This window comes from Lipotes vexillifer, unplaced genomic scaffold (genome assembly GCF_000442215.2).
Source record: "Lipotes vexillifer unplaced genomic scaffold, Lipotes_vexillifer_v1.1 scaffold1136, whole genome shotgun sequence".
In the NCBI taxonomy this organism is placed as follows: Eukaryota; Metazoa; Chordata; class Mammalia; order Artiodactyla; family Lipotidae; genus Lipotes; species Lipotes vexillifer.
Window position 1 is genome coordinate 1609911 of NW_006769631.1, and position 27393 is coordinate 1637303.

The 27393-nt window shown below is 38.4% G+C and overlaps 2 protein-coding genes across 2 annotated transcripts in view; both read left to right on the forward strand.

The window, feature by feature from the left end:
* The window catches only part of TOPAZ1 (testis and ovary specific TOPAZ 1), a 70433-nt gene extending 65203 nt beyond the window's left edge, over positions 1-5230 (forward strand). Inside the window, exons 19-20 of the mRNA XM_007445705.1 lie at positions 1096-1279; positions 5011-5230. Of these exons, the coding sequence (XP_007445767.1) occupies positions 1096-1279; positions 5011-5230 (404 nt within the window). The remainder of the gene's footprint in view (positions 1-1095; positions 1280-5010) is intronic.
* An 8319-nt stretch (positions 5231-13549) lies between these two features.
* TCAIM (T cell activation inhibitor, mitochondrial) overlaps positions 13550-27393 on the forward strand; it is a 30712-nt gene continuing 16868 nt past the window's right edge. Inside the window, exons 1-4 of the mRNA XM_007445706.1 lie at positions 13550-13617; positions 14895-15030; positions 17790-17943; positions 21099-21351. Of these exons, the coding sequence (XP_007445768.1) occupies positions 13589-13617; positions 14895-15030; positions 17790-17943; positions 21099-21351 (572 nt within the window). The 5' untranslated portion in view covers positions 13550-13588. The remainder of the gene's footprint in view (positions 13618-14894; positions 15031-17789; positions 17944-21098; positions 21352-27393) is intronic.

Consider the following 27393-nt stretch of genomic DNA (forward strand, 5'->3'; position numbering starts at 1 on the left):
GTGGGACTTCCTAGTGGTTAAGATTCCAAAATCTGGAGTCAGAAGGCCAGGGTGCTTACCCAAAGCCCCCCATCTATAATATGGGAGTTGTTGTACCTAATTGCAAAGGTAGTAAACTGTCAGGTTAAAATTAGATAAAACCTGTGTGTTCAGCTCAGGTACCTGGCATATAGTAGGTCCTCAAAGATTAGTCATCATCATCCATATTAGAAAGATTTATTCAAGAAATTTAACTTAATAAAACATTTTAAACAAATTTTACAGATTTAAATTGGTTTCAGTAAAAGGCAACAATATAATATTGCCTATATACAATTTGGATGTCCTGGACTGATGTATAGGGGATTTCCCTGTATATCACCTGTAATAAGTACCTAAACAGTTTAAAAGTTGAATCTGTCCTTTGGCAAAGCAAAATTTTTAGAACATGAATTGGAGAACAACATACCGAGCACCTACATGATGGAAATGTATCTTACTCATTTTTATCTCTAGTGTTTAGCACAATGCCAGACATTTGTAGGAACAGCAAATATTTATTGCACAAACTTTAACAGCACTATAAATAAGTACACTCAAAAATACTATAAAACTATGTGGTAGAAAGTAAAATCTTCAAATTATAATTTCTATTTTCTTCATTTTGGATTCATAATTCAAGATAGGTAGTTATATATATAATTATATATAATATTATATATATAATAACTATATGTAGTTGCTATTAGACCCACATCCCATTAAAACAAAACCCAAGTAGCTATTCTGGTTTTTTAGTTATTCTGAAATTATGTTGTGTTGACTATGGCTTAAAATAAATGGACATTTGCTACAATGAGGCTCAAAAGTTCTTTTTCAGGGTTTGTTTTTTTTGTAATTTCTCACTTCATGTTTAATGTTTCAAAACCATTTTACAAAGAATGATCTCAGTTGTACTAGGATAAGTTCACTACCATATAATTTATGCAATAAATCTGCTTCGAATGTGAAGAATTATTCTGAAACAAAAGTAATTATCACCTGTGGATATTTTGGAAGTCTAGGTTTTCACCTACTGGGGTTTTAGTAAAGTTTGATCTGTTACTTGACTTTCAGGTGCTCTTTCATTGGGTTGCTACCCACCATTGGAGGGAAATTTATACCGAAAACTTCTACTGATTCCTTCCTATTTGTCTGAGATTGAAATGCTTTTAGCTATTGAAATCTTCATGGTATCTAATGCTAGTAGTATTCAGAGTCCTGGAACTTCTACACAGATGCTGCAGATAGTTTTAAAAAGGTTGGTTGAAATAACTTCTGACTGCATCCTGAAAGCATATCATGTCCCTACACTTGCCCTAGGATGTAAATGTTTTATTTATTTGTATATATATAAACATATATATATAAACAGTTATATATTTATATAGTGCATATTTATATATTCATATACTTGTGCATGTATGTATTGGCAAACTTTGGTAGCATTTATATTGAGAAAGGATTTGACGTATTTGAGGTTTAAATCCAAACAAGTTAGTGCCTTTCAGTAAACATTTTAACAACTTCAAAGATCTTGTTTAGGTGTTCAAAGAGATGGGTCTTTTTTTTTGTGTGTGTGGTACACGGGCCTCTCACTGTTGCGGCCTCTCCTGTTGCGGAGCACAGCCTCCGAATGCGCAGGCTCAGCGGCCATGGCTCATGGGCCCAGCCGCTCCGCGGCATGTGGGATCTTCCTGGACCGGGGCACGAACCCGTGTCCCCTGCATTGGCAGGCAGACTCTCAACCACTGCACCACCAGGGAAGCCCAAGATGGGTCTTTTTTAGGTGTGGACCTTTCTCATGTACTGGTGGTTTTTAGTTAGGTACCTAAAAGTTATCTTTTTGGTCAACACAAAAGATCTAAGAACCAGGTCTAAAAGGAAAATATATGATAATTTATTAGTTTCAGTCAAGAATCCTGTTCAAAATAAAGCCATCAGCCTAGTTTCAATATTTTAAAATGTTGTTATAAATGCATAAATATTATAATGTAGCTGTTGGACCAGAGTGGCATCCCTTCAGGTAATTTTGTTCAAACTCCCAGAATTTAGTTTTACACCACTCCAATTTCTTGTCAGCTTTATCTAGGAAACTTGTAATATAAGGATCTCTCATGGGACTCCTGTTTTGGCATTTCTTAACAAGAATTTTGCTTCAGTTTACTGGTCTTAGAAACCAGATCCTCAGACTGAATATTCTCTTAGTTATCTATTACAGTGTATAAGTTATCCCAAAGCTTAGTGGCTTAAAATAGCAAGTATTTTCTTAGTTTCTGTGGGTCAGGAATTTTAGAGTAGCTTAGCCAGATGGTTGTGGCTCGGGGTCTCTCATGTCATTGGACTCAGGATGTGGTCAGGACCTGCAGTCACCTACTTGATGGCTTCACTGCGGCCGGAGGATCCATTTCCCAGCTGGCTCACTCATACCTGTTGGCATGAAGCCTCAGCTCCTCACCACATGGGCCCCTCCATAGGTTCCTTAAGTGTCTTCATGACACAACAGCTAACTTCTCTCAGAGTGAGTGATCCAGGAGAGGGAACGCAAGGAGGAAGCTACAGTGCCTTTTGTGACCCTACATCAAGAACTGTGAAGGCTCTGAGATTCCACCCCATTTGCAGGCTGTAAGTCAGCCTGCCATAGTTTCACGGATCCTGGCATAAGACACAAGACCTCCTGGGTTGGAGACAGGACTTTATTACTCGTGGCACAGCAAGCAGCATGATTATCTGCATATTTGTATCTCTTCCTCTTGCTCCCAAGTCCCACACTTGGGCCCAGATGGATACCTGCATATGCAGTGGGTTCCATTACATGAGAGGAATCCTGAACTTAGGAACCCTAATCTTTTACAATGGGTAATAAACATACCTGCCCCTTGCTCTTCAGATGGAAACGCTATTCCACCTTGTAAGGCTGTAAGCAAACCCGTCTTTTGCTCCTGAAGGAGAAACTATCTTTGTCTTTCAAGGTTGTCCACTATATTAAACATCCTTGAAATCTGGAACAAGGGGTAATCAGTGTCTCTGCTCTCAGAACTTCCAGAAATGCAGGGACCATGAAAATTGATATTAAGAGTCTAGTGTCCAAAGTTGTGCATCATTTCTGCCCTATTGAGATAAACAAGTCATTCAATCCAGCCGACACTTAAGGGGAGGAGAATTTATTTTAGCTCCACCTTTTTTTTAAACCCACTAAAATTAGCTTTTTTGTTAATTTTAGTGGGTTTAAAAAATTAACAAAATTTGTTAATTTTTAAAATTTTCCTGAGGGCCTTCTGTTTACAACTATGCACTACAGTTGCATGAGGCATTTGGGCTCTCCATCATCCTAATGAGGGTTTGGTTTTCTCATAACTTTCCATTCCCCACATATGCAGTCTGTTTATTCATCATTGATTTTGTGGAGTATTTGTGATGCCAGCACATAACTAGTGACATGCCTGGATCTTATATTTTGTCCTAACCAATATTGTTTTCTCCATTACTGTTATCATACCAAGCCCTGCTTTGTTACATTAACCTCTGAGAGAGTTTTTATTCATCTTATTAAGACTTTCAAAAAATGCATATAGTTGGTGTATGCCCAGTCTACCAGATTTCAGGCACCAATCCTAAGCCAGAATGTACTAGAAGCGGCCTGACCAATCTTTGCTCTCTATGATCACTGATTCCTGTTCAAAGTGGAAGTCCTTACTCCCACCACTCTGTAGACCACACTGTTGTGCTAACACAGGTAGGCTCATACTCGGGCCTTGCTGCTGAGCCTTATAGGCAGTAGTTCAGAGCAAGATGCAGTGAACACAGAGAAAAAGTGATGCCTAATAACAGCTACATCTCTATTTTATATACTTCTTACTCCCTATCCCACAGGAAAAATAGCCATAAGGTATGAGTTTTATGAAATTTGGTGACTGTTAGAAAAGATGCTTTAAAATTCCAGCACTTTAGTGAAGTACCTTAAATCAGGACTGAAAATAACTTAGTAGAAAGTTATTCAGATATGAATATACTATAAATATTATAGTATACTATAATATACTATATAATATACTATATTATAATATATATATAACTATATAATATACTATATTATAGTATATATATAGTATATTATAGCATATATATACCTATATAATATACTATATTATAGTATATTATATACTATATAATATACTATAATATTTTACTATAAAAATTTAGTATAAAGGCATACAGCTACAATTTCTGTTACCAGATGTGAGCTACAAATTAAGTATATGCTTATAATTTAAAATAGCCATATCAAGGTAAAACACATGAATGTTAGTAACTCCAAACTCAATTAAATTTACTATTCTTTTTGCATTATAATGAATAATTATACAGTTGTTAATTTGAAAATACAAAGAGAGAGGTTATTAGTTGTGTTCTAGATCAGTGTTTCCAAACTGCGGGTTGTGGCCCATTTGTGTAGTGAAATCAGTTTAGGGGGTTACAACCATTTTATTTTAAAAAATGAAACAATAGAAAATAGGGTCATAAGGGTAAGTCTTGTGAAACTTCTCAGTTTTTATGTATGCAGGTATATATTGGGTCACAATATAAAATGTCTTTATTACTGTGTGTCATGGTCTAACAAGTTTGAAAGCCACTGTTAGAATAGAGTAAAAAGGGGCTTCCGTGGTGGCGCAGTGGTTGAGAGCCCGCCCCCTGATGCAGGGGACGCGGGTTCGTGCCCCGGTCGGGAGGATCCCACGTGCCGCGGAGCGGCTGGACCCGTGAGCCATGACTGCTGAGCCTGCGCGTCTGGAGCCTGTGCTCCGCAACGGGAGAGGCCACAATAGTGAGAGGCCTGCGTACCGCAAAAAAAAAAAAAAAAAAAAAAAAAAAAAAAAGAGTATAGTAAAAAGACTGTCATAGCTTAGAACCAATAAATGTAAATTACTATCTTTTGAAGAAACTATATAGCTTCTTTTTAGTTTCTGACTTTGTGAGATGTTCACTTTGTAGATGTGAAGAAAACAAATCTTGGAGCAAGGATGATTATCAAGCTGCAGTGGAAAGATTAATTATGGCTGCTCGTATATCAGATCCAAAGCTCTTCATTAAGCACATGACCGTCAATGTTAATAAGGAACAGGTTTATAGTTTGGAACATTGTTCTGCCCTGAAATGGTTGAAAGAGAATATGAAGTGGGCTGGAAAGGTTTGGCTTTTCAGTAACCATTAGTTATTAAAGGCTTTTTTTTTTTAAGTTCAAGTAATCATTGTTGAAAATAAAAGGCAATGAAAATACAGTTTTCACTATATTCAGCTTTTGCTCTTTATTGATTTATAGTACGTCAGTAGTTTTCAAACACTAAAAATTTTGAGGTATGCAATTTATAACAGTTTTACCCATACTGCAAATGATTTTTCAAATTACTTTTTGACGTCTCTTTAGTTTAGGTAAACCTAAGTATGGTGAATCCCAATTTATTCTGAAATCCAAACAATGAAAAATCACAAACTGAGTATTGTGCAGCATTTAATAAGAGGGAGACATAAAGGGGAAAATATTCAAGCAGGTGTCTGGAGCTTTCAGAACAACCTTTAGGGTTATGAAGTAGATTTGGTGAGCACTCAGTCCAGTCTCTAAAGCCTATTGTACATTTGTAATATAGAATAGTAAAATAATACTGGAAAATGACTCGAACACCAAAATTCCAGAGTACCTTCTGAGTTATACCAGAAATTTTAAATTCTTCTCTAAAGTTTTCCTTTAGTGTATCTTAAAATACTATATGTATCTTGAAAATTTGTAATTTATGTACATTACATTAGGTATGACTAAAGAAATCAGTATTTTAAACAAATATATCAGAACCAATCCAAACAAGACTTGTGTTTTTCAAGCCACCTTGGGAAGTTTAAGCTCCTTTTCTGAAGCCATCTGCAGATGTAGCAGTCATTCTCCAAGGTGGTCATCCTCAATCCTTAATTTGATTTGATGCTTTAAACCATAATTTAAATCATTTAGAGAAAATGTCTGAGTAAGGGGAGTAATAAAAGAGTAAGTGGTGGCTAAGGGGACTGAAAGTATTTCTTCTTTTCTTTTTTTTTTTTTTTTTTTGCGGTATGCGGGCCTCTCACTGTTGTGGCCTCTCCAGTTGTGGAGCACAGGCTCCAGACACGCAGGCTCAGTGGCCATGGTGCACGGGTCCAGCCTCTCCGCGGCATGTGGGATCTTCCCGAACCGGGGCACGAACCCGTGTCCCCTGCATCGGCAGGCGGACTCTCAACCACTGCGCCACCAGGGAAGCCCAACTGAAAGTATTTCTTAAAGGGGTTCCCAAAATATGGTAATGGCAGCATCACTGGAATAAGTCTATAACCTCACAAGAATAAAAAACTTAAAACCTAGCACTTAGAAGAATGCCTTACTATGATAAAATGTGGAATGAATACTCTCGTGAATGGGATATGGGAAGTAAGGCATAAGTAGACATCAAGAAAGAGCCCCCGCCCCCGCAAAAAAGAGGCCCAGTTCTCTAGTATGAACGAATTGGGTGACTAACTGCCATTACTGAAATTCAGCACCTAAGAAATAAATTGGGTTCGGAGATTACCACCATCAGTTTGAAGTGCCTTTGAGGACAAGTGAAGAACGGTAAGTGGGCAATTATAACCTTATGCTGGTGGCAAGGATGTATTTGAAAGGATGAAGATGCGAAAGATGATAAATTAAGCTTTTAGGAAAAATGGGATTGGATGGAACGGACCACAAATTGACCAGATGGTTTCTAATGAATGATAAGTCAAGAACCCTTAGGGCTGGAACAAAGGGAGGTTGGTTGGTTGGTTGGTTTGCTTTTTGGTATTCTGGGGGTATTTTTTAGTTTGGGGTTGTTTTTTTTCCCCCACCTCGGTCAACGGTGCCAAAAGATAGGAAAGGAGCGGTTATCGTATTTGTCTTATTCCAGTTGATGGCAGTTTATGGGAATAACCAAAGTCATAGAAGCGAAATACAGCTAACAGTAAAAACCTCAAGCTGATAGTGGAGAATTCCTTAAGGGCCAAAGTCAAAAGGAAAATGCAAACCGGAGAAAACAGTTTTAATTAGCTATATTTATGTAAAGAAAGCCAAAGGCTATACTAAGACCTTTAAAACCTGGAGGTCTCAAGCGAGGCGTCAGCTCCGAACGGTCTGCGGACTGATCCGCCAAGCCAGCCTCCTCCCCTCCCAGGCGCCGGGGGTTGGGGGACCCGGGCCGGGAAGGAAAGCTGGGCTGGCGCGGAAAGCGGGGCCGGCGCATGCGTACGCTCGGTCGTCCTTCTTTCCTTGCCCTCCCCACCAACCCTCGGTCCAGGCCCGGCCACCTGCCGCCCAGTCATTTTCTGACTCCCTCCCGCCTTGTCCTTCCTATCCCTCAGCGCTCATTCGCGCCTCCTAAAGCTTTCAGCTGAGTGCGCGGAGCCCGCTCCGGGCCGGACCGTAAGAAGACGGAGGGACAGGAGCTTTCACGCTGCGAGAAGGCTGCCGTTCACCTAGTTGCTGACGTCAGGGTGGGGCTGAGAACCGCTAGGCTTTTAAGCCGCGTCCTGGGGCTGTGCGCAGGCGCCCCAGAGAGGAAGGCCTGGCACGCTTCAGCCAATGAGAGCGCGACCTGCGGCCCGGGCCAGAGCCCGGACTCCTCTCGAGCAAGCCTCTGCGGCAGGCGCCGACGGAGGGGTGGAGCAGTACGCGCCCACCTGAGATTTCTCAGGTGGGGACTCAGAGAGCACCACGGGTAGGAGCCTGTCAGAGCCTGTCGTCAGGTGGGGCGAGAGCGGGCGGGAGCTCCGGCCCGGCGGCGCGCGCTCTTTGGCCGGGCTGGCGCCCCGGTGCGCATGCGCTCCTGCCTGGCCCAGCGCACCCGTGCAGAACCCTGCGAGAGGATCGACCGTCCTTCCTCCTGGTACCTGGTGGAAGGTGGAGCAGGTAGGAGGAAGACCTCGCGGCGGACCCTTGCCAGAACTGTAAGGAGCAGGACGGGAGGGGCTCCATTTGTGCTTTCAGGCTGCTCCGGGCAGAAGCGGGGGTGGAGGGTGTCGGGGTGGGCAGCGATCAGAGTCGCCTTAGGTCGACGTGCTAACTTTTGAACCCAGGCAGTGCCGGGATCGGAGTACCCGCATAGTATCTGTTTTAACTTGTTTTGAAATGAGAAACCTGAGACGATTTAGGTTTTGTTTCCGACTATCATATTTCCCCGAAGTCTTTGACTTATCCTAGGATATGGTTTGATTCAAATCTCATAGCAAAAGATTTACAAAAGGAAGCTTAAAAACCCTTGATACTTTGCTTTGCTGCAATTTATTAATTTATCTAAGGGGCTTCCTGCTTTTTCCCTTCCCTAAGAAGTGTTAAACCGAAGAGCAGTGAAATATTGCCTGCTTTTATCTCTCCTTGATAGAACAAACTACTTTTTAAAACCTTACAAGATAGTTACTAAGGAAAGTCACAGTTTAAATGAGAGTAGCCTGAGGATATTAACTCTGTTCAAATAAGTTACCAGGACCTCTGTGTGGCAAACGTGGTTTCTATCGAATGTAATTTAAACAAAACTTAGACGACCCATAATTTGGCTTTTCCACCAATTTAGATATCTCTTCCTACCCAATTTGATGTGAAACTGCCTAGAAGATTTAATGCCTCACTTTAAACAGCACAGGACTTACCTGGTGGCGCAGTGGTTAAGAGTCCGCCAGCCAATGCAGGGGACATGGTTTCGAGCCCTGGTCCGGGAAGATCCCACATGCTGCGGAGCAACAGGCCGTGCGCCACAATTACTGAGCTTTCCCTGACAGTGTCATGTTCGCTTAAATTTGCCTTGAATTGGCCTAGATCAGCGCCGTCCAAGAGAAATACAGTATGAGCCACGGATGTAATTTAAATTTTTCTGGTAGTAAATCACAAAAGACCAGGTCGTGTTTTGCTTTTAAAAAAAAGCAAAAAGAAACAAGTGAAATTAATAAATTATCATTTCAACATCTAATCAGGATAAAAAATTATTAATGGGATACTTTGCATTTTCTTCATACTAAATCTTTAAAATCCAATGGGTACTTTACACTTAAAACACGTCTCAGTTCACAGTAGCCACATGTGCTAGGGGCTCCCTTATTAGGCAGCACAAGTCTAGATTCGAATTCTCTTTACTGCAGTGTGAACCTTTTTAGGAAATAGCCAACTCACCAAAAAAGCAGGCAGAAAATACCTAACTCTTAACATAGTAGCCTAATTTTTTTTTAAGTTCTTTCTAAATCTAGAAACCATGATTTAATGTTCAGACTTGTATTTGAGAACATTTTATTTTCATTGGGAGAATCCCTTGTCACACTTCCAAGTATTAATGTCCTTTTTTAGTCATTGCTCAGTACTAAGTTTAATTATACCCTATGATTACAGAGTGAACAATGAATGAATTATTTTTCTGGACAACTGAAGACCCGGACTTTTAAATACAGGAAGTTTTTTTTTTTTGTCTTTGATTATTTTTGACAGAATCACTTCTAAAACATGCTCCATAATTCTCTGCATGACGTACTTTATGCTCCATGTTTGAAAGTCACTGAGGATACAATCCCTTATTTTTGCAACTTTGCTGTAAGTGACTCTTTGGAGAGTAATTCTGAAGTAACTCAAGATGAATCGCTAAATCAGCTTTTCCTAACAATTCTTTTTTTTTTTTTTTTTTTTTTTTTTTTGCCCTCCACACACGTTTTTTTTTTTTTTTTTTGTGGCCTGGCCACATGGCTTGTAGTATCTTAGTTCCCCAACCAGGGATGGAACCCGTGCCCTCTGCAGTGGAAGCACCTAGTCCTAACCACTGGACTGCCAGGGAAATCCCTCCTAACAATTCTTATTTATAGATGTTTAGATATGTACATTTCTAAACAGCGTAACTTGGCTGCCTGCCTCTCAAATTCTTTGTGAATCAAATTGGAGACAGCCAGTCTTTTCTAAATCAACTTCCAAAAATTTTATTGTCTTTTTAGTGTGCTTTAACTTCTATTTCAAATCAGTGATCATGACAGTTCCTTTTCACTGTTTTATTTGTTTTGATGTCTTGCTTTGGAAAATGGGGAGTGGAGTATGACTTGGATCACCTACATTGCACATAAGATGGAGACATTGTGATTTCATGAACTTCTAAGATACATTAAAACAGGTTACATCATTGTTGCAATGGTAGGCCTAAGTTCTAGGCCTACTTAGTTCAGTACTTCTGACTTTGCAAGGCTTCTTGTAAGATCATTTTATGCTGAAAAGGATGATGGTTAGAACTTGGCTGCATAATATTTTCATCTCTTGCCCATTCATATTCTTGGTTGATCATATGCTCCTCGAGTATTATTCCTCGTTTCTTACCCAAGTTTTAGCTCATTTATTAGCATCTTTGCAGTTAAGTGGCATAAATTTTCATACTAATACTAAAAATGAAATGTCATTGTGTGTGAATATGAGGGGCTGTTTTCTTCTTGAGCTAGACTGGAATCACAGTCCAGGGCTGTCACTGGACAGATTTCCCAGGGCCAGGGGCCTGTCTTAAATACTGAATGAACAACACGTATTCCTGCTCTATTCCTTTTCATTGTTTAATTTTGTATGCTAGAAGCATTGTTTTTTTTTTTTTTTTAAGAGCATACTTCGCGTGCTCATTGTAAATAAACTAGGAAATTTAAAAAAGTAAAGGGCTTCCTATCCTACCACCTAAAGAGAGCCAGTGCTGGGTTGGATGTGTGTATTCTTCTGGTCTCTTCTTTGCAAGCTTGGAGGCTTGTACCTGTTCTATCTTACTAAGTTGCGATCGTTCAGTTACTTCATAATGACGTTCAGTGAGAATTCAGTCGGTCATGGGCAGCACTGAAACTTTAGTCAAAATGGTTCTTTCTTCCTCACTGTATCGCCATTTAATCTCAGAAAGTTTCCAAATGGTAGGAGTATTTCTGGTATCCGTATTTGTCTCAAACAAAATAGCAAGGTGAATGGTTAAATAAAAATCACGTTTTTAAACATTTAAATGAATACCTATAAACACATTCTGTATCCAAGAGGGTCTTGCCACACCAGTCAACCAGAAAATCAATGGAAGCACCCACTGTTGTTTGCAAATGCACTTTTTAAATAGGTAATTCTTGATTTGTCTTTTAAATACATCTTTCTATTATCCTGTTAGTGGCAGTTTTGCTTCATTACCTTGGTTCAGATATATTAACTGCATTATGAAAAAATGTTTTAAACTTTTTAATTCTTAAGATTTGACAGAATAGGACTTGAGCCACGTGGTGGTTTGTTTTGAGCAAATACACTCTCCCACAGGCTCAGAGCTTCATAAGCCGGGGAAGGAAGGATTTTTTACCTGGTGATTATCATGTGAATAATATGGCATTTCAAGACAGGTTGCTCATAGAATTTTTTAAATTACTTGGTCAGTTGACATGGAGACTATAGTATAGTTGAAATTCTTGCTGAAGCTCTAAATTATTGGAAAAGTCCATGTGATTCAAATCATGTTCCCCCTTTTATCTGCTTAACCTCTAAAAATAATAAGCTTTATTCTTTAGAGCAGTTTTAGGTTCACAGCAAAACTGACCAAAGTACAAGAGTTCCCACATACCCCCTCCCCGCACCCAGCCTCCCACACCTGAGTTGTACATTTGTTACAGTCGATGAACTTAAACCGACACTTCATTCTTGCCCAAAGTCCATAATTTACATTAGGGTTCACTCTTGGTGTTGTACATTCCACGGGTTTGGACCAATGTGTAATGACATGTACCTACCATTGTAGTATTATTATACAGAGAGTTTCACTGTCCTAAAAATCTTCTGTGCTCCACCTATTCATCCCTCCCTCTCCTCCAACCCCTTGGCAACCACTGATCTTTTTACTGTCACCATAGTTTTGCCTTTTCCAGAATGTCATAGAGCTGGAATCATACAGTATATAATCTTTCCAGATTGACTTCTTTTGCTGAGTAATATGCATTTAAATTTCCTCAATGTCTCTTCATGGCCTGATAGCTCATTTCTTTTTGGCAATGAATAATATTCAATTGGCCGGATGTACTACAGTTTATCCACTCACCTACTGAAGGATATCTTGGTTGCTTCCAAGTTTTGGCAATTAAGAATAAAGCCACAATAAACATCCGTGTGCAGGTTTGTGTGTAGACAAGTTTTCAATTCATTTGGGTAAATACTAAGGATCGTAGTTGCTGGATCATATGGTAAGAGTATGTTTAGTTTTGTAAGAAAGCCCCAAACTGTCTTCCAAAGTGGCTGTATCATTTTGCATTCCCACTAGCAATGAACGAGAGTTCCTGTTGCTCCACATCCTCACCAGCATTTGGTGTTGTCAGTGTTTTGGATTTGGCCATTCTGATAGGTGTGTTGCAGTATCTCATAGTTTTAATTTGCATTTCCCTGATGACCTTTGATGTGGAGCGTATTTTCATATGCTTATTCGCCATCTGTATATCTTCTTGCAGGAGGTGTCTGTTCAGGTGTTTGGCCCGTTTTTTAAATCAGGTTGTCCATTTTCTTATTGTTGAATTTTAAATGTTTTTTGTATATTTTGGATAGCAGTCCTTTGTCAGATATGTGTATCTTTTACAAATATTTTCTCCCAGTCTGTGGCTTGTCCTCTTGTTCTCTCTACATTGTCTTTTGCAGAGCAAAATTTTTAATTTTAATGAAATTCGGTATATCAGTTCTTTTCCTTCATGGATCATGTGTCTGGTGTTGTATCTAAAAAGTCACTGACATACCTTAGGTCATCTAGGTTTTCTCCTAGGTACTCTTCTAGGAATTTTATAGTATTTTTGTTTTACATTTAGGTCTTTGACCCATTTTGAGTTAACTTTTGTGAAGGGTGTAAGGTCTGTGACTAGATTAATATTTTTGCATGTAGATGTCCAGTTGTTCCTGTCCATTTGTTGAAAAGATTATTGTTGCTCCATAGTATTGCCTTTGCTCCTTGTCAAAGATAAGTTGGCTATATTTTTGTAGGTCTATTTCTGGGCTCTCTATTCTGTCCATTGATCTATTTGTCTGTTCTTTCACCAGTGCCACACTGTCTTGATTACTGTAACTTTACAGTAAGTCTTGAAGCCCAGTAGTGTCAGTCCTCCAACTTTATTATTCTTCAGTATTGAGTCGGCTATTCTGAGTCTTTTGCCTCTACATATAAACTTTAGAATGAGTTTGTTGATTTCCATAAAATAACTTACTGGGATTTTGATTGGGATTGCATTGAATCTGTAGATCAAGTTGGAAAAAACTGACATCTTCACAATATCAAGTCTTCCTATCCATGAACATGGAATATCTCTCCATTTATTTAATTCTTCTTTGATTTCTTTCATCAGAGTTTTACAGTTTTCCTCATATAGATCTTGTACATATTTTGTCAGATTTATAACTAAGTATTTCATTCTGGGGGGTGCTAAATGTAAATGGTAATGTGTTTTTCATTTCAAATTACACATGTTCATTACTGGTATCTGCTTAACTTTTTAAGTGATTAATGGATGCCTGGAAGTTGACCTACATATATATTCAGAAATGTTTTGCCACCTGAGACCTGTGAGGAGGTAAGCTTTGTGGTTCCATCTGTTATTAGTATTTGTGGGGGTGGAGGGGTGTGGAATCTGTTAGGTGTTTAGCTAATTTCAATTTATTATAATTTATCAAATTCTAACTATTTTTTGGGTAATATGGTGGAGGGCAGGAATAAAAAAAGAAACAAAAAATTCATGTGAACATCCAGGTCCGTTCTCCCAAGAGTCCATTCAGAGTAGAAGGTGAAAAGAATACCATCTTTCAAAACAGTTCAGTGTGTAAAGTTTAAGAGGAAAAAAAGATAAAGTTTGTCCTCAGCACAGTTCTTATTACCATGTTGCCCTCAAGTCTATTGCCGTCATATAGAAAACCACGTTACATTTAAATTGTATAGTAAGGTCATTTGACTATTATATTTGCTATTTATGTAGTAAATAGTAGATAGTCTAAACCCTATCTACTTCAAGAAAGGATTTAAGGAGTTCAGTAAAATTTAATTGGCACAGTAATAGGCATATATAGGGTAATCAAAATGGAGACCTCTAGAGAAAGATCATTTGTTAAAAAAATAGAACTGATGAGACAGTTATTCAGACATCAAATTTCATTCTGGCTTCTTGGTAGCCAAGTCAAAAGAGATAAATAAAGTGTTTATTTGGCTCAAAGTATATAACCAAAATAAAATTGGATCTGTTCCATAAAAATGACATGTGAAGTTTTAAAAGTTCTAAAACATATTTGGCAATAATTAGTACTTTTAATTAACTATTATGTACATGAATGCCTCAGTAAATTGTCATTTTTAAAAGGAATGTCTTGGGACTTCCCTGGTGGCGGAATGGTTAAGAATCCGCCTGCCAATGCAGGGAACACGGATTCAATCCCTGGTCCGGGAAGATCCCACATGCCACGGAGCAACTAAGCCCACATGCCACAACTACTGAGCCCATGCACCGCAACTACTGAAGCCCACTTGCACTCTAGGTCCCGCGCGCCACAACTACTGAGCCTGTGTGCTCTGGAGCCTGCGCACCACAACGAAAGATCCCGCATGCCACAACTAAGACCCAGTGCAGCCAAAAAAAAGTAAATTTTAAAAAGAGAAAAAGAAAAGAAATCATGTGGGACTCACTGCTTTCAAAACTTTTGTAGATTTCAAAAACCCACAAAATTTTACACTTTGGTTTCTGTCTTATTTCTACGGTATTTTCCATACACAATAATCTTAATGCTACTGTCACTTTATACACGGGGGATTTGTGTCCATGTCAGTGCTCCGGTGAATAATAAATCCATATCTTTTAAAAAGGTTATGTCCAGGAAAGATATTTCCATACTGGTTTCTCTACTCAAGAGCTTTATCGGGAGCTGAAGCAGTCAATGCCTTGAGGCCATTCTATTTTGCTGTACATCCAGATTTCTTTGGACAGCACCCCAGGGAAAGGGTAAACAATTATTTTTTTACTTTTTAACATTTAGTCTATGTTTCTGTTTAGTTTATTTACCTTTGCTACAGTATAATACAGAGAGTTCTATAAACTGGGGTGTTTTGTCATGGTGGAATAATCAGTGCTTTGAACTATAGATACTGAAAATTGAAACTAAAACTATTGTTTTTTTTTAATGAAAGCTGTCATGTTTTATGCAGGCAATAAAGGTATCATGTAAACTCCTTAGACTATTAGGAATCATATTTTCTGTACCAGGTTTGAAAGTAAAATTGAGGGTTTGGAGGAAAATTTAAGGGCTCTGATACCCTGTTCAGTCCTTTTTTTTTAAGGTTGATGTAAGGGGGATTTTTCAGTGCCCAAATAGTTTTTCCTTATGTTGCATGCTGGTCCACTTCCCTATATCATCAGTTAATGTCTTCTCAAGGAATACAAACTCATGATGAACTTAGTTAGGAAGGTCACTATTTTTTAATGTTAGATAATATATTCCAAAGCCGGATGCTTTGGACTAATTTCATTGGTTCCTTTTATCTTCCTTAACATTGACACCTGGTTTAACATGAAAAGGAATTTAAAACTCTTGAAAATTAGAACATTATGGTGTTGCATTTCCCCCTTTTTGGGGGGTGGGGGGGCATGCCTTGCGGCTTGCACGATCTTAGTTCCCCAACTAAGCGAGGAGTCCTAACCACTGGACCGCCAGGGAATTTCCTGTATTGCTTTTTTTCTACTTGCCATGGAAAATAAATCAGTTTTGCTTCTTTGCTTTAGGAAAATATTCTGTTTATGATAGTTGATATATATATATATATATATATATATATATATATTGGCTATTCGAAGTCATATCCTTTTTAAGTAATTAGTAAATTGAATCAACAGAAAAATACTACCTTGGAGATGTAATAATTTAATACAAATTATTGGGGATGTCATAAATTAACACAATTTAATTTAATGTTTAATAATTTAAAGTTTTTAAATCCAACGTGTGAGGAAAAATTAAGCTTAGTACTAGGTGACTGGTTTCCCTCCTCTACCAGTGTACCTTTTTTTTTTTTACTAAAATTTCTGTGTGCTATAAAAGGTGAACTCAGCAGGCTTGGGTTGCTTTGTTGCAAAGAAATGCCTGGCTTCGGTACTGGCCCTTCACTGCCTCCTGGGAGATGAGCTCTGAGCCTCTGGGATATCCTTGCCTGATAAAAATGTTTTTGTGTGCCAGGGCCTTGGGCCACACCAGATAGTTTATGCTAACAATGTATTTTATGGTGAATGCCTGTTTTCTCATGTCTGAGGCCCTCTGGGGAGGCTGGAGACTGAATAGCTATGGTCAGTCATGTGGGCATGTAGTGCCCCAGTAAAAGCCCTGGCCCCCAAGGCTTGGATGAGCTTCCTTGGTTGGCAGCACTTCTCATGTGTTATCACACATCCTTGCTGGGGGCTTAAGCACTGTCTGTACAACTCCCCTGGGAGAGAACAACTGGAACCTTGCGCTTGGTCCCTACGGGACTCCACCTTACATGCCTTTTCCCTTTGCTGATGTTAATCTGTATCCTTTTGCTGTTATAAACTGTAACTGTGAGTATAACAGCTTTTCTGAGTTCTGTAAATCCTTCTAGTGAATCATCAAACCCCCAACACAATATAGCTGAGAGCGGTATATTGTAATAAATTCAACAAACAAAAACAAACAAACTGTTCCTAATTTCAGATCACACTGTGTTTCTGAGAAGAGACCTATAGGGATAAGAAGCACAGTTATTATTTATGCCATTTCTTGGAGCTGTTCCTTCAGTAAAAGACATTTCTTTTTTCACTTACCAATACACCCTAGAGATCACTCTGTGTACATTCCTAAATACCATCTGTGTCATATTCTTTCCCTTTTTTTTCCTTTTGGCTGTGTAGCACTCCATTGAATGAAGATACCATAATTCAACCAGTCTCTGAAAGGGCATTTTAAGAGCCCTTTATATAGAGAGAAATTAGCTCTTTGCTATGAAATAACTTGCAAATTGGGGAATTCCCTGGTGGTCCAGTGGTTAGGACTTAGTGCTTTCACTGCGGTGGGCCTGGGTTCAATGCCTGGTCAGGGAAGTAAGATCCCACAAGCTGCACAGGGTGACCAAAAAAGAAAAAGAAAAGAAAGAACTTGCACATATTTTCTTCTACTCAGTTTTTGTCTGTAGACTGCTTAGTGTGTGTGTGTGTGTGTGTGTGTGTGTGTGTGTGTGTGTGGTTTTTTATGTGTTCTTTTCTTAAGTTTTTTTTTTAATGGAAGTATAGTTGATTTACAATGTGTTAATTTCTGCTGTACAGCACAGTGATTGTTATACATATATATGTATTTATATTCTTTTCCATTATGGTTCATCACAGGATATTGAATATAGTTCCCTGTGCTATATTAAGTTTTTTAATTTTTTTATGTAATTGGATTTATCAATCATTCATTACCTGGGATATTCAGTCATAGTTAGGCTTTTCCCACATCTAATTTATAAAGGAACTCAGACATGTTTTCTCTAGTACTTATGTGGCCACATTTTTTTTACACATCTCATCCCTATGGAGTTCCATGTTGTGGGGTGTGGATCCAATTTTATCCTGTACTGAGGAGCTATGAAATCCCACCATTTTTTAATACTAAATTCTTTAATACACTCAATAATGTGTTTAAAAGGTCAGGATATAATTTCTGATGTTTCCTTGTTCTATTTTGTGTATAAATGTCTCTTAATATTGTTTTCCAGGAAGTCAATGAAAATTCTCTTAAGAGATTAAGTGCCTACTTAGAAAACCTCCAGAAACCAGGCTTCAAGTCTTTGAAACCAACCCAGCTTATGTTTTATGTAAGAGAAACAGACCAGAACTCCTCTGATGGCCAGGAACACTTCAGCACTTCCAGTACGTTTCTTATTTCTCGTGTGTCCCTTGCAGGCTTGGTGTGATGTGTCCGATCTGTCTAACGTTGCTAGAAGACCTTCGGGTTGAAGCCTTGTCATAGGAAATAATATCATTTAATTGAGTGTTTTCCTGGAGTTAGATTCTGTTCCTGGCTGCATGTGTTTGATGAGCCATTTTTTATGTTTAAACTTTTCTGACTAGAAAACTGAAGTGTTCCTATTTGTCCCCTTCCTATTTCAGTGCTGTTTTAAGTATTAAATGTCTATATAACAATTTATATCTTTAAAAAATATAGCTTACATTCTCTAATTTAGTCCTCAAAGTACCCTGTGAGGAAGGTACTATTTGCCCAATTGTAACTTAGTAATATCCCAGGACCATGGAGACAGAATAGGGGTCTTGAACCCTTTAACTCTAGCCTCATGCTGTTTCTAAAATCTGATCAGTCTTCGTGTACAGCCTTCTGTTTTATCCTTTGTCACTGCTTTAGCCATGATCCAGTGGTCCTTTAAACTAAGGATGAGTGTGGGTCTGTCCATGCTTTTCGTGATCCTTGAGGAAATAACTTTATTTTTAGAATGAACTTTAAAACAGTTTAAAGATTTACTAAGAGCTTTCTGTGAACAAATGCTAAAACAAATAGCTGTCGTCAGCTCTGGCTGAGTAAAGAGAAAAATCCTCTACTTTCAGTTAATGGTTAACTTTGAACCATTTATTAAATAAAAATAGATTATAAAAAATAAATTAGGGCTTCCCTGGTGGTGCAGTGGTTGAGAGTCTGCCTGCCGATGCAGGGGACACGGGTTCATGCCCCGGTCCGGGAAGATCCCACATGCCGCAGAGCGGCTGGGCCCGTGAGCCATGGCCGGGGAGCCTGCGCGTCCGGAGCCTGTGCTCCGCAACAGGAGAGGCCACAACAGTGAGAGGCCCACATACTGCAAAAAATTTTTAAAAATAAATAAAAATAAATAAATTTAAAATGGGAGAAAACATACAGCATAAGTGACAAAAAGATAATGTTAGTTTATAAGTAGTTCTTAGGAGTCAAAAAGAAAACAGAGCAGCCTGGTTGCAAAAATGGGCAAACACAATATCTCAGCAGTTCAGGAAATAATACACATATATAGCCAATAAGATACAAAAACGTTTAGCCTCAGTAATCAAATGCAAACTAAATTAATTAGGTAATATTTTCCAATAAAGGATATATCCAATCTGGTACAGGCAGTCCACACTATATAGCAGCCCTTACCTTGGATTAAACAATTAATGGAATTGATAAATTAAGAGAGAAACTGAGATTTATTCCTTGACTTACCTCTTCTGAGGATAAACTATTTTTTCCTAACCTCAGATGCAGGAATTTGCATTTTCCTTTCCTTTTCACTGACTAGAATAATTTTCCTACCAGTATTTCTCACTTTACCATCAATGATTCAATGAAAAAATCTTTCTTACTTTGCATGTCCTACATTTTGTAAATCTATGTGGCAGGCATAGTAGGTATCTCTGAGAATGATTTACATTGCGATGACTTTCATCTGTGGCAAAGACAGGAAAACACATTTCGGCCTTCTGTGGAATTGTGAAAAATTAAAAACAACTTTTATAGTTATCAGTTTTGGCAGTGTTAAATAAATTGTGCTACACTGATTATGTGGATTAGTATAGAGCTACTAAAAAGAAAGAGAATGATGTATACATACAGATAATGGAAGAGTCACCAAGGTTAAATAACAAAAGCAAGTTCAAAGTAATAGATCCAGAATGGTGCAGTTTATATGTTAAAAAGGAAAAATCCACACTGTTGGGTGTGTGTTTGTGCAAACACATAAGCATATATATCATGTATAACATACACACAAAGCACATAGAAAAGGTCTAGAGCAGTGCTGTCCAAAAGAACTTTCTGCGGAGATGTAACTGTTCTGTACGAGCACTGCCTGGTACAGCTGGCACTAGCCCCATGTGGCTACTGAGCACTTGAAGTGGGGCTAGTATGACCAGGAACTGAATTTTAAATTTTATTTAATTTCAACCAATTTAATTTTACCAATAAATAGCCACATATGGCTAGTAACTACCATATTATACAGTACAGTTCTAAATGCTTGTGTACCTAAATGTTTAATAGGGTTACATCTAGTGAAAGTGTGAGGTTGTGTGCCTGTCAACAGGAGACTTTTACTTTGTATATATAATTTTACAAAAAGGATGTGCTTATATAACACTTGTATAATTTTCAAAACCAATTTTAAAAATTTTTCCAAAGAAAGAAAAAAGAGTCAGCATGTTATAATGGCTTGGTGGCAGCTCAGATTTCAGCCCTCACTTCACGCTTCTTAACCTCCTTGAACCTCTGCTTCTTCACATTTGAAAAGAGAGATAATAATGGCACTGGTGAGAGTGTTCATTGAAAAGTTATGTAAATTCAACTAGCGCCATGTTTAATACCCAATAAAGGTGCAGGGGAACCAGTAGATTTCCTACTGTTGACGTAAGTTAGATTACTACCCTGAGCCCAGGGACTACTTGCATTAAAGTCAGATTGTGAAGTGCTAACTTTTAAAAAATTAGGGAATTTGAGTAGTCACTTCTGAAAATATTGTGTCCCTAGCTAGTTGGATGGGGGAGTATGAGGACAGTCTCTTTCAACCGTAGAGAAAATTTGAGATGGGTTTCTGTGACCCCTGAGACTGGATTGGCCCCCCTCCTTGAACCACTGTCGCAGGGCAGCCTGCCCCACCCTCCCCCTACCTCCACCCTCCCCCTTCTCTTTAGTGCTGAACACCCTCTCTGGTGGACACTTGCTCCTAGGAGAGCTTTTCCATCCCTTAGACTGTAGAGACCAAATTTATGAACAGCATTGAAAATATTCTCAATCCCCTTCTGGGGCTGGGGTGGGTTTGGTCACTGGCGCCAAACTAGAAACGGGAGCTGACAGAGGACTTCATGAAGATGGAGGTAGTGTGGTACAGTTTTGGAGAAGGGATGTAGTTTTCCATTTACAGATGATTTTCCAATAGGATGAATTTTAATCAGTAATGGAGTGTTTTAAAGATTTTGATTCTATAAATGTTGTATGAAAAGAAATGATTTTCAAGTAAAGCAAATAATCATCTGTATTAACTGTTTGGGGGAATTATATTCTCTAGGATTTCGAGCAGTCAAATTTACTTTGCACACCAGAGATCTGCTAAGCACAGTGTTATATATTCTCAACTCCTGCAGTTTATCTATTGAACATATCCAAAGCTTGAATACTAATGTGCACTCCCAGCCTCTCAAAGAGGCCAAAAGGATATCAGACAGGCCCATCAAATGGGACAAGTCTTACTACTCCTTTACTGGATTCAAGGACCCTGATGAAGACCCCGAGCAAGTCTGGAGAATGGAAACAACCCTAACGTATGTAAGAGTTTTTATTTAACTGAACTTATTTGTAGTTAGTAGCCCCCACTCGCCTCGACTAGAGAAAAGCCCGCATGCAGCAACAAATACCCAATGCAGCCAAAAAGAAACCCCAAAAAACATGAGCTGGAAGAGAGGGTCTCAGCCTTGCATGCACTGGGATCCAGCCCATGAAACTTCTGCTTATACGCATTGCTCTAACTATCTCACAGTGTGTCCAGATGAACAAAAACTTGGGAATGTCTGACCCACCTTTTGGTGTAGAAAAAAAGTGGGATTGGGTAAGTCAAGGCATAAAAGCAACAATGAGAGTTGTTGGACCTTAAGTCAAGAGGCTTTAGAATAACATATTAAAGAAATTCAGAGAAGCAATTAGTCTGTGGTTCAGTTGAGTGTTTCATAGGGTGCAATTTTGGTCTGGAGCTAGATGTGTAGCCATCATGAAAAGATTGTCCCAGGGATCCAGAACTCAGAGTTAGTCAGCTGGCGAACAATGAAAACAGACTGGAACTGGGAAAAGCCGATTCACCAAGATAAGGGCTATTCCATTGGTTCCTTGTCCAAGCTGAGTATTTATAATTTCCTTATTTGTATGTAGTTCATCCAATAAAATTCTTCAGTCTTTAATAAAAGTAGACACTCTTACATTATATTATATTACATGTTACTAGCTAATGCATTTTTAAGAGTAGGGAACATGTTTTAATCATCTTTCTACTAATCTGCTTCGTAGATTCAGAAAACCCAACCAGCATTTTTATTTCACTGAATTAAAGAATTGTTGAAAAAGTGTGAATGTGAAGTGCTGGAGGCTGGGTGTGGAGAACTCAAGGTTTAGTATGGAAATGTAAAGTAGCTTAATACAGATGGTAGCAGTAGAAGTGACTCAGCAATGAATGTAGAGAACCATATTTTTTAAAACAGTGCCTCTGTTAGTTTCATTAGTGTTGACATAAAAGTATCTTCTGTTTTTAGCAAGAGATACATTGTGTTAAGGAAATTTTCTGAGTGTACGTGAGTTGTGTTACTATGAATTCTTCATTTCCTCCAGAGGGATGCTTTGTGTTAAATTCAAGCTCTCATGTTGACAGTTACCAGCACAAGCTCAAAACATGTCATTTTGATTTGTCTACTCTTAAAGAAGATGGCAACATAAATTAAATAGACCACTGTTTTAGAAATTGAAATCAGTGGAAATATAACTGTCTAATTTATTGATCATTATTATCCAAATTCAGTTGTCAATAGCTATGTATTTTGTCAAACAATGAAGTAAACCCATTCATAGCCAGGTAGAACCTTTGTTTTCTTAGCTTTGACAAATGAAATTAACAACAATAAAGCATTACATGTTTTAGCCTTGTTTATAAGAGAGATCTTGCTTTAAAACTGTGATTTAAAATTAATATTGAATTATCCTAAATGAAACAGACAGTATTTAGAGTTTCTTACCAAAGAGCTGGGATAGGGTTGTGGCTGGTTCTTGGTGTAATGCTGTTTCATATCTTTTACTTCCATGTATTTTCTTGGGCTAGAGAATATTGAGAGTTGACTGGTATCACCTTAAATCTTCCTACTCAAAGCTTCTCTTCTAAAATCGACCGGTTAGAGTTTTCTGTTTTGTTTAGTTTTTGATGCTTGTATCGGAGGTCCTTGGGTTATATTTCTTTCTTTTTTTTAACATCTTTATTGGGGTATAATTGCTTTACAATGGTGTGTTAGTTTCTGCTTTATAACAAAGTGAATCAGTTATACATATACATATGTTCCCATATCTCTTCCCTCTTGCGTCTCTCTCCCTCCCTGGGTTATATTTCTTGAACATTGATATGTTAGTGACTTACCTGAACCAGATCATCACACCTCATAGAGTTTGAGTTTAGCTTATTAGGTATAATTTTAGAGCAGAGGGTCCAGGCTGGGTAGGATAGGAGAGGACAGCTCTACACTGAAAAAAGGCAAGAAAAGGAATACATGCTGCTCTTTGGGCCCTTTGGGTAAATTACAGTATAGACTAAATGCTGCAAAAAAAATCTGTGTTGCCTTTACCAGCATGCCTTAGAGGGCCTATGCCCCGGTTACGACAGTTGTATGAATTTGGAAGATTTCATATCTCTTATTTCCATAACCTAACCTGGTCTCCCTGGTCCAGTGTGTTCACAGAGGCCCAGCACCCCTTTCCAATCTTGACCTTTTCCCAAATATGGATGTTGCCCAGTTTGCAGGAACCCTGATGAGGGTTTGTTCAAGGTTTTGTTTTATGTTAGTTTTTCCCAGTAAGGATTCCAGGAGCTTATATCATCAAAGCCAGAGTGGTGTTTGTATCAGTTTCTTTATTTGGCCACGCCACGTGGGACGTGGAATCTTAGTTCCCCAACCAGGGATCGAACCCAAGCCCCTTGCATTGGAAGTGTGGAGTCTTAACCACCAGACCACCAGAGAAGTCCTAATTCTCATTTTTTTTCTTTTTTTTGCGGTACGTGGACCTCTCACCGTTGTGGCCTCTTCCTCCGCGGAGCACAGGCTCCAGACATGCAGGCTCAGCGGCCATGGCTCACGGGCCCAGCCGCTCTGTGGCACGTGGGATCTTCCCGGACCGGGGCACGAATCCGTGTCCCCTGCATCAGCAGGCAGACGCTCAACCCCTGCGCCACCAGGGAAGCCCCTAATTTTTTTAATTTTTTATTATTTTGCAAATAATTATAAAATTGTTGAACCATTTGAGAGGTTTCAAACCATATGAATGGAGTGACTGTCCCCAAACTTATTCACCACCATGGTCATTTTGGCCATATACGGTTTGTTTTTATTTTCATTCTTGTATTGTTTACCTCATCTTTATTATATATGTAGTTATAGGAGAGGACGCATAAGGAGCACATGCTGAATTACACAGTTCAGCGGGAGCATAAAAATAATTCTGCAAATTTACATCCAACTGATCTTCACCTGGTTTACAAATTGCGTTCACCTGATCAAAATTTAATCTTGAAAGCATGTTATTTCTAATATTTCAGAATGTCATGTTAAAAAGAGAAAATATAACAGTTTTATTTAGTGTAAACTTTCACATAATTTTCCTTATGTTTCTGCAGAGACATGCAGGCTGAAATAAAACACAGAAATTATGAAAATAAATTAGTTGAATTTTTAAAAACACAACATAGAAGAATTATCAGGTCATAAAAGCTCCATTTAATCTATTTTCTTCTTATATCTGGCAGTTACATTTCAATGTACATTTTAGGACATGCTGTGTAATTCTGAATTTCTCAGCAAATTGTGCTTTATCTTACTGTAAAATCACTTTATAGTGATAAAAACACTATAATGAAATGTTTAATATGTAAGGTTTTCTAATTATATACTATAATAAAAAGAATATGCCAGCCTAAAAAAAATTAGAAAATGCTACTTTGTGTTGTAGCTTTTAGTATTTCCATATTTTGCATATATTGTCTGATTATCAAATAATTTTATAACTAAAATGTATTGCATTTGTAGAATTTGTGTTTGCAAGGAGACAACAGGATCCATTTGTATCTAAACAGAATTATCCCATATGTAATGTCTATCCCACTGAAAAAAACATGTCATTGGACTATAGAAAGACCATTGAAATGCTATTCTGTTAACTACTGAGATATTAGTAAATGTCAGACTTCCATTTTTTCTATTTGAAGTTTGCACACAAAGTTTTATTTCACTTTCATTGTCTAAGCTCTGAATCATCTTAGTGTCCACAAAATGCCACATTGGACAATTACAATATTGGAATTATTTCTGCAGGATATTTGGAAATGCTATAATCATGCATTAACTCATATCATACACTTATTCAGTCTTCTTATTTATAGGCTAAGTCATTGTTTTTCTAATTATAAGTCATAACTTTAGTCTCTGTAACCTCCTTTAATCGGGAATGGTTCCTCAGTGTTTTCTTGTCTTCCATTACCTTGCTGTTATTTTGTAGAATGTCCCTCAATTTGAGTCTTTTGAGTTTATTTGGTATTTCTCATAATTAGAGTCAGGTTATTCATATTTGGCAGCCTGGAAAGTGAAGTGTGTTGTTTTCAATGTTATATAGGAGGCATATGATGTTGATTATCCCATTACTAGTGATATTAACTTGGATCATTTGATTAAGGTGGTGTCTCCCAGTTTTTTCCCCAGTAAAGGAGCTATTTTTCCCTTCAGTTAGTTTCTTTTGAGCAGATACTTAGGGCTATGTAAATATCCTTTTAACACTGAATTTTTACCCCTTAGCTCTAGTGCTCATTGATGATTTTTGCCTGAATCACATATTATGATGATGGTTGCCAAATGGCAATTTTCTAACCTTATCATCCCTTCAAGCTGGCTCCTATGTCCCCATCATTCTTTGAGAACTCTCTTACTTCCTGGTTCACCAAGGTGTTCCAGGCTCATCTGGACTTTCCCTGGCCCAGTGTTTGATTGAACCATTTTGCCGAGAAGCTCTGGTTCTTTTTAGGAGGGGATGATTTTTAGAAACCAAGATCTGGGTGATGCATGTCTCAATTGCTACTGAACTTCTCAGTGGCCAGAGCTAGGATACATGTATCTTTGTCTTTATATCTATAGATAGATCTAATATCTACATCGATCGATAGATAGATAGGTAGGTAGAAAGAAAATGCCATGTGTAGAACCTTCATTTTTATCTCAGTGTTTAGACACAAAACACAAAAATTGTTAAACTAGATCAGTTAAATTTTATACACTAAATGTAAGAATTCCAACAATCAGGTCATGAATATATAATCGTAAGATTATATTTCATTCTACAGTTTAAGACATTTGGTCCCCAAACCCAACATAGTATGCCATTTGGTAATTCATTTGTCAAAAAATCATCCTTTCTATTACATAATTTAAAGTAAATTGATTAACATGTATGACTTAATAAATGACGAAAAGGTTGGAAAATTGTAATAGCTAATAATCGTGATATAAAGTAAGATATTATTTTCTTATTTCACACACAGAAAGCAGAAATAAAATCACTACCAGTATTCTTAAAGGGGGAGTAGGAAGAATTATCAATGACTGCACACATTTAGTGAGTCAAAAAAATGTGGAATATAGGGAATTCCCTGGTGGTCCAGTGGTTAGGGCTCCGAGCTTCCACTGCAGGGGGCACAGGTTCAATCCCTGTTCCAGAACTAAGATCCCTGCAAGCTCCTCCGCATGGCCAAAAAAAAAAAAGTGGAACATCTTTAGTTAGAGGAAAAGATCCCAGTTCCTTAGCCCAACGTGCAAGACCTTTTATAATCTCACACACACACACATATATGCCTCTCCAGTCTCATCTCACACCACCCTCCCTCTAGGCATCATGTGATCTGGGCACGTTGGTTCATCTTATACTTCCCTGTGCACTGGCGTGGTTGGCATGCCCTTCCCTTTCAGTAATCTGCCTGGAAAAATCTGGTCCATCTCTCAGGTTCAGGTCACATATCACCTGCTCTATAGAACCTTCCAGGCAGAATTAGTTAATTCTTCCTCTGTTCTCCTAGAAGCTCATATATTCTCTTCCAGTTGCTTCTCTCTCTATTCCTTACTAGATGTATCTTCCTTATATTCCTAGCACAACACACTGTTAGGCTTTCAGGATAAATATCTGATGCATGCATAATGGTTTGATTGGTTCTGAAAGTTTCAATTTGATTCCTATTATTTTGCGGCCGCGCTGTGCAGTGTGCAGGATGGTTGTTCCCCGACCAGGGATAGGACCCAGTGTCCCCTGCAGTGGAAGCGGGAGTCCTAATCAATGGACCACCAGGGAATTCCCCTAACTTGATAATTTTTTAAATGTTTTAGATCACAACATCTCAAACCTTTAAAGTGACTTAATAAGTAAGGAACCTTAAAAAGGTTTATTTGGCAAAAGCACTTTTGAGATGGACATATGAGCCCTTCTGCAGAGTTATCCTAACACCTGACCATCAGTCACTGACAGGCGTCCCACAGGGGGTGTCAGGTGGCCTGGGGATGGGGTGCCTTAGACCATTTTTCCCC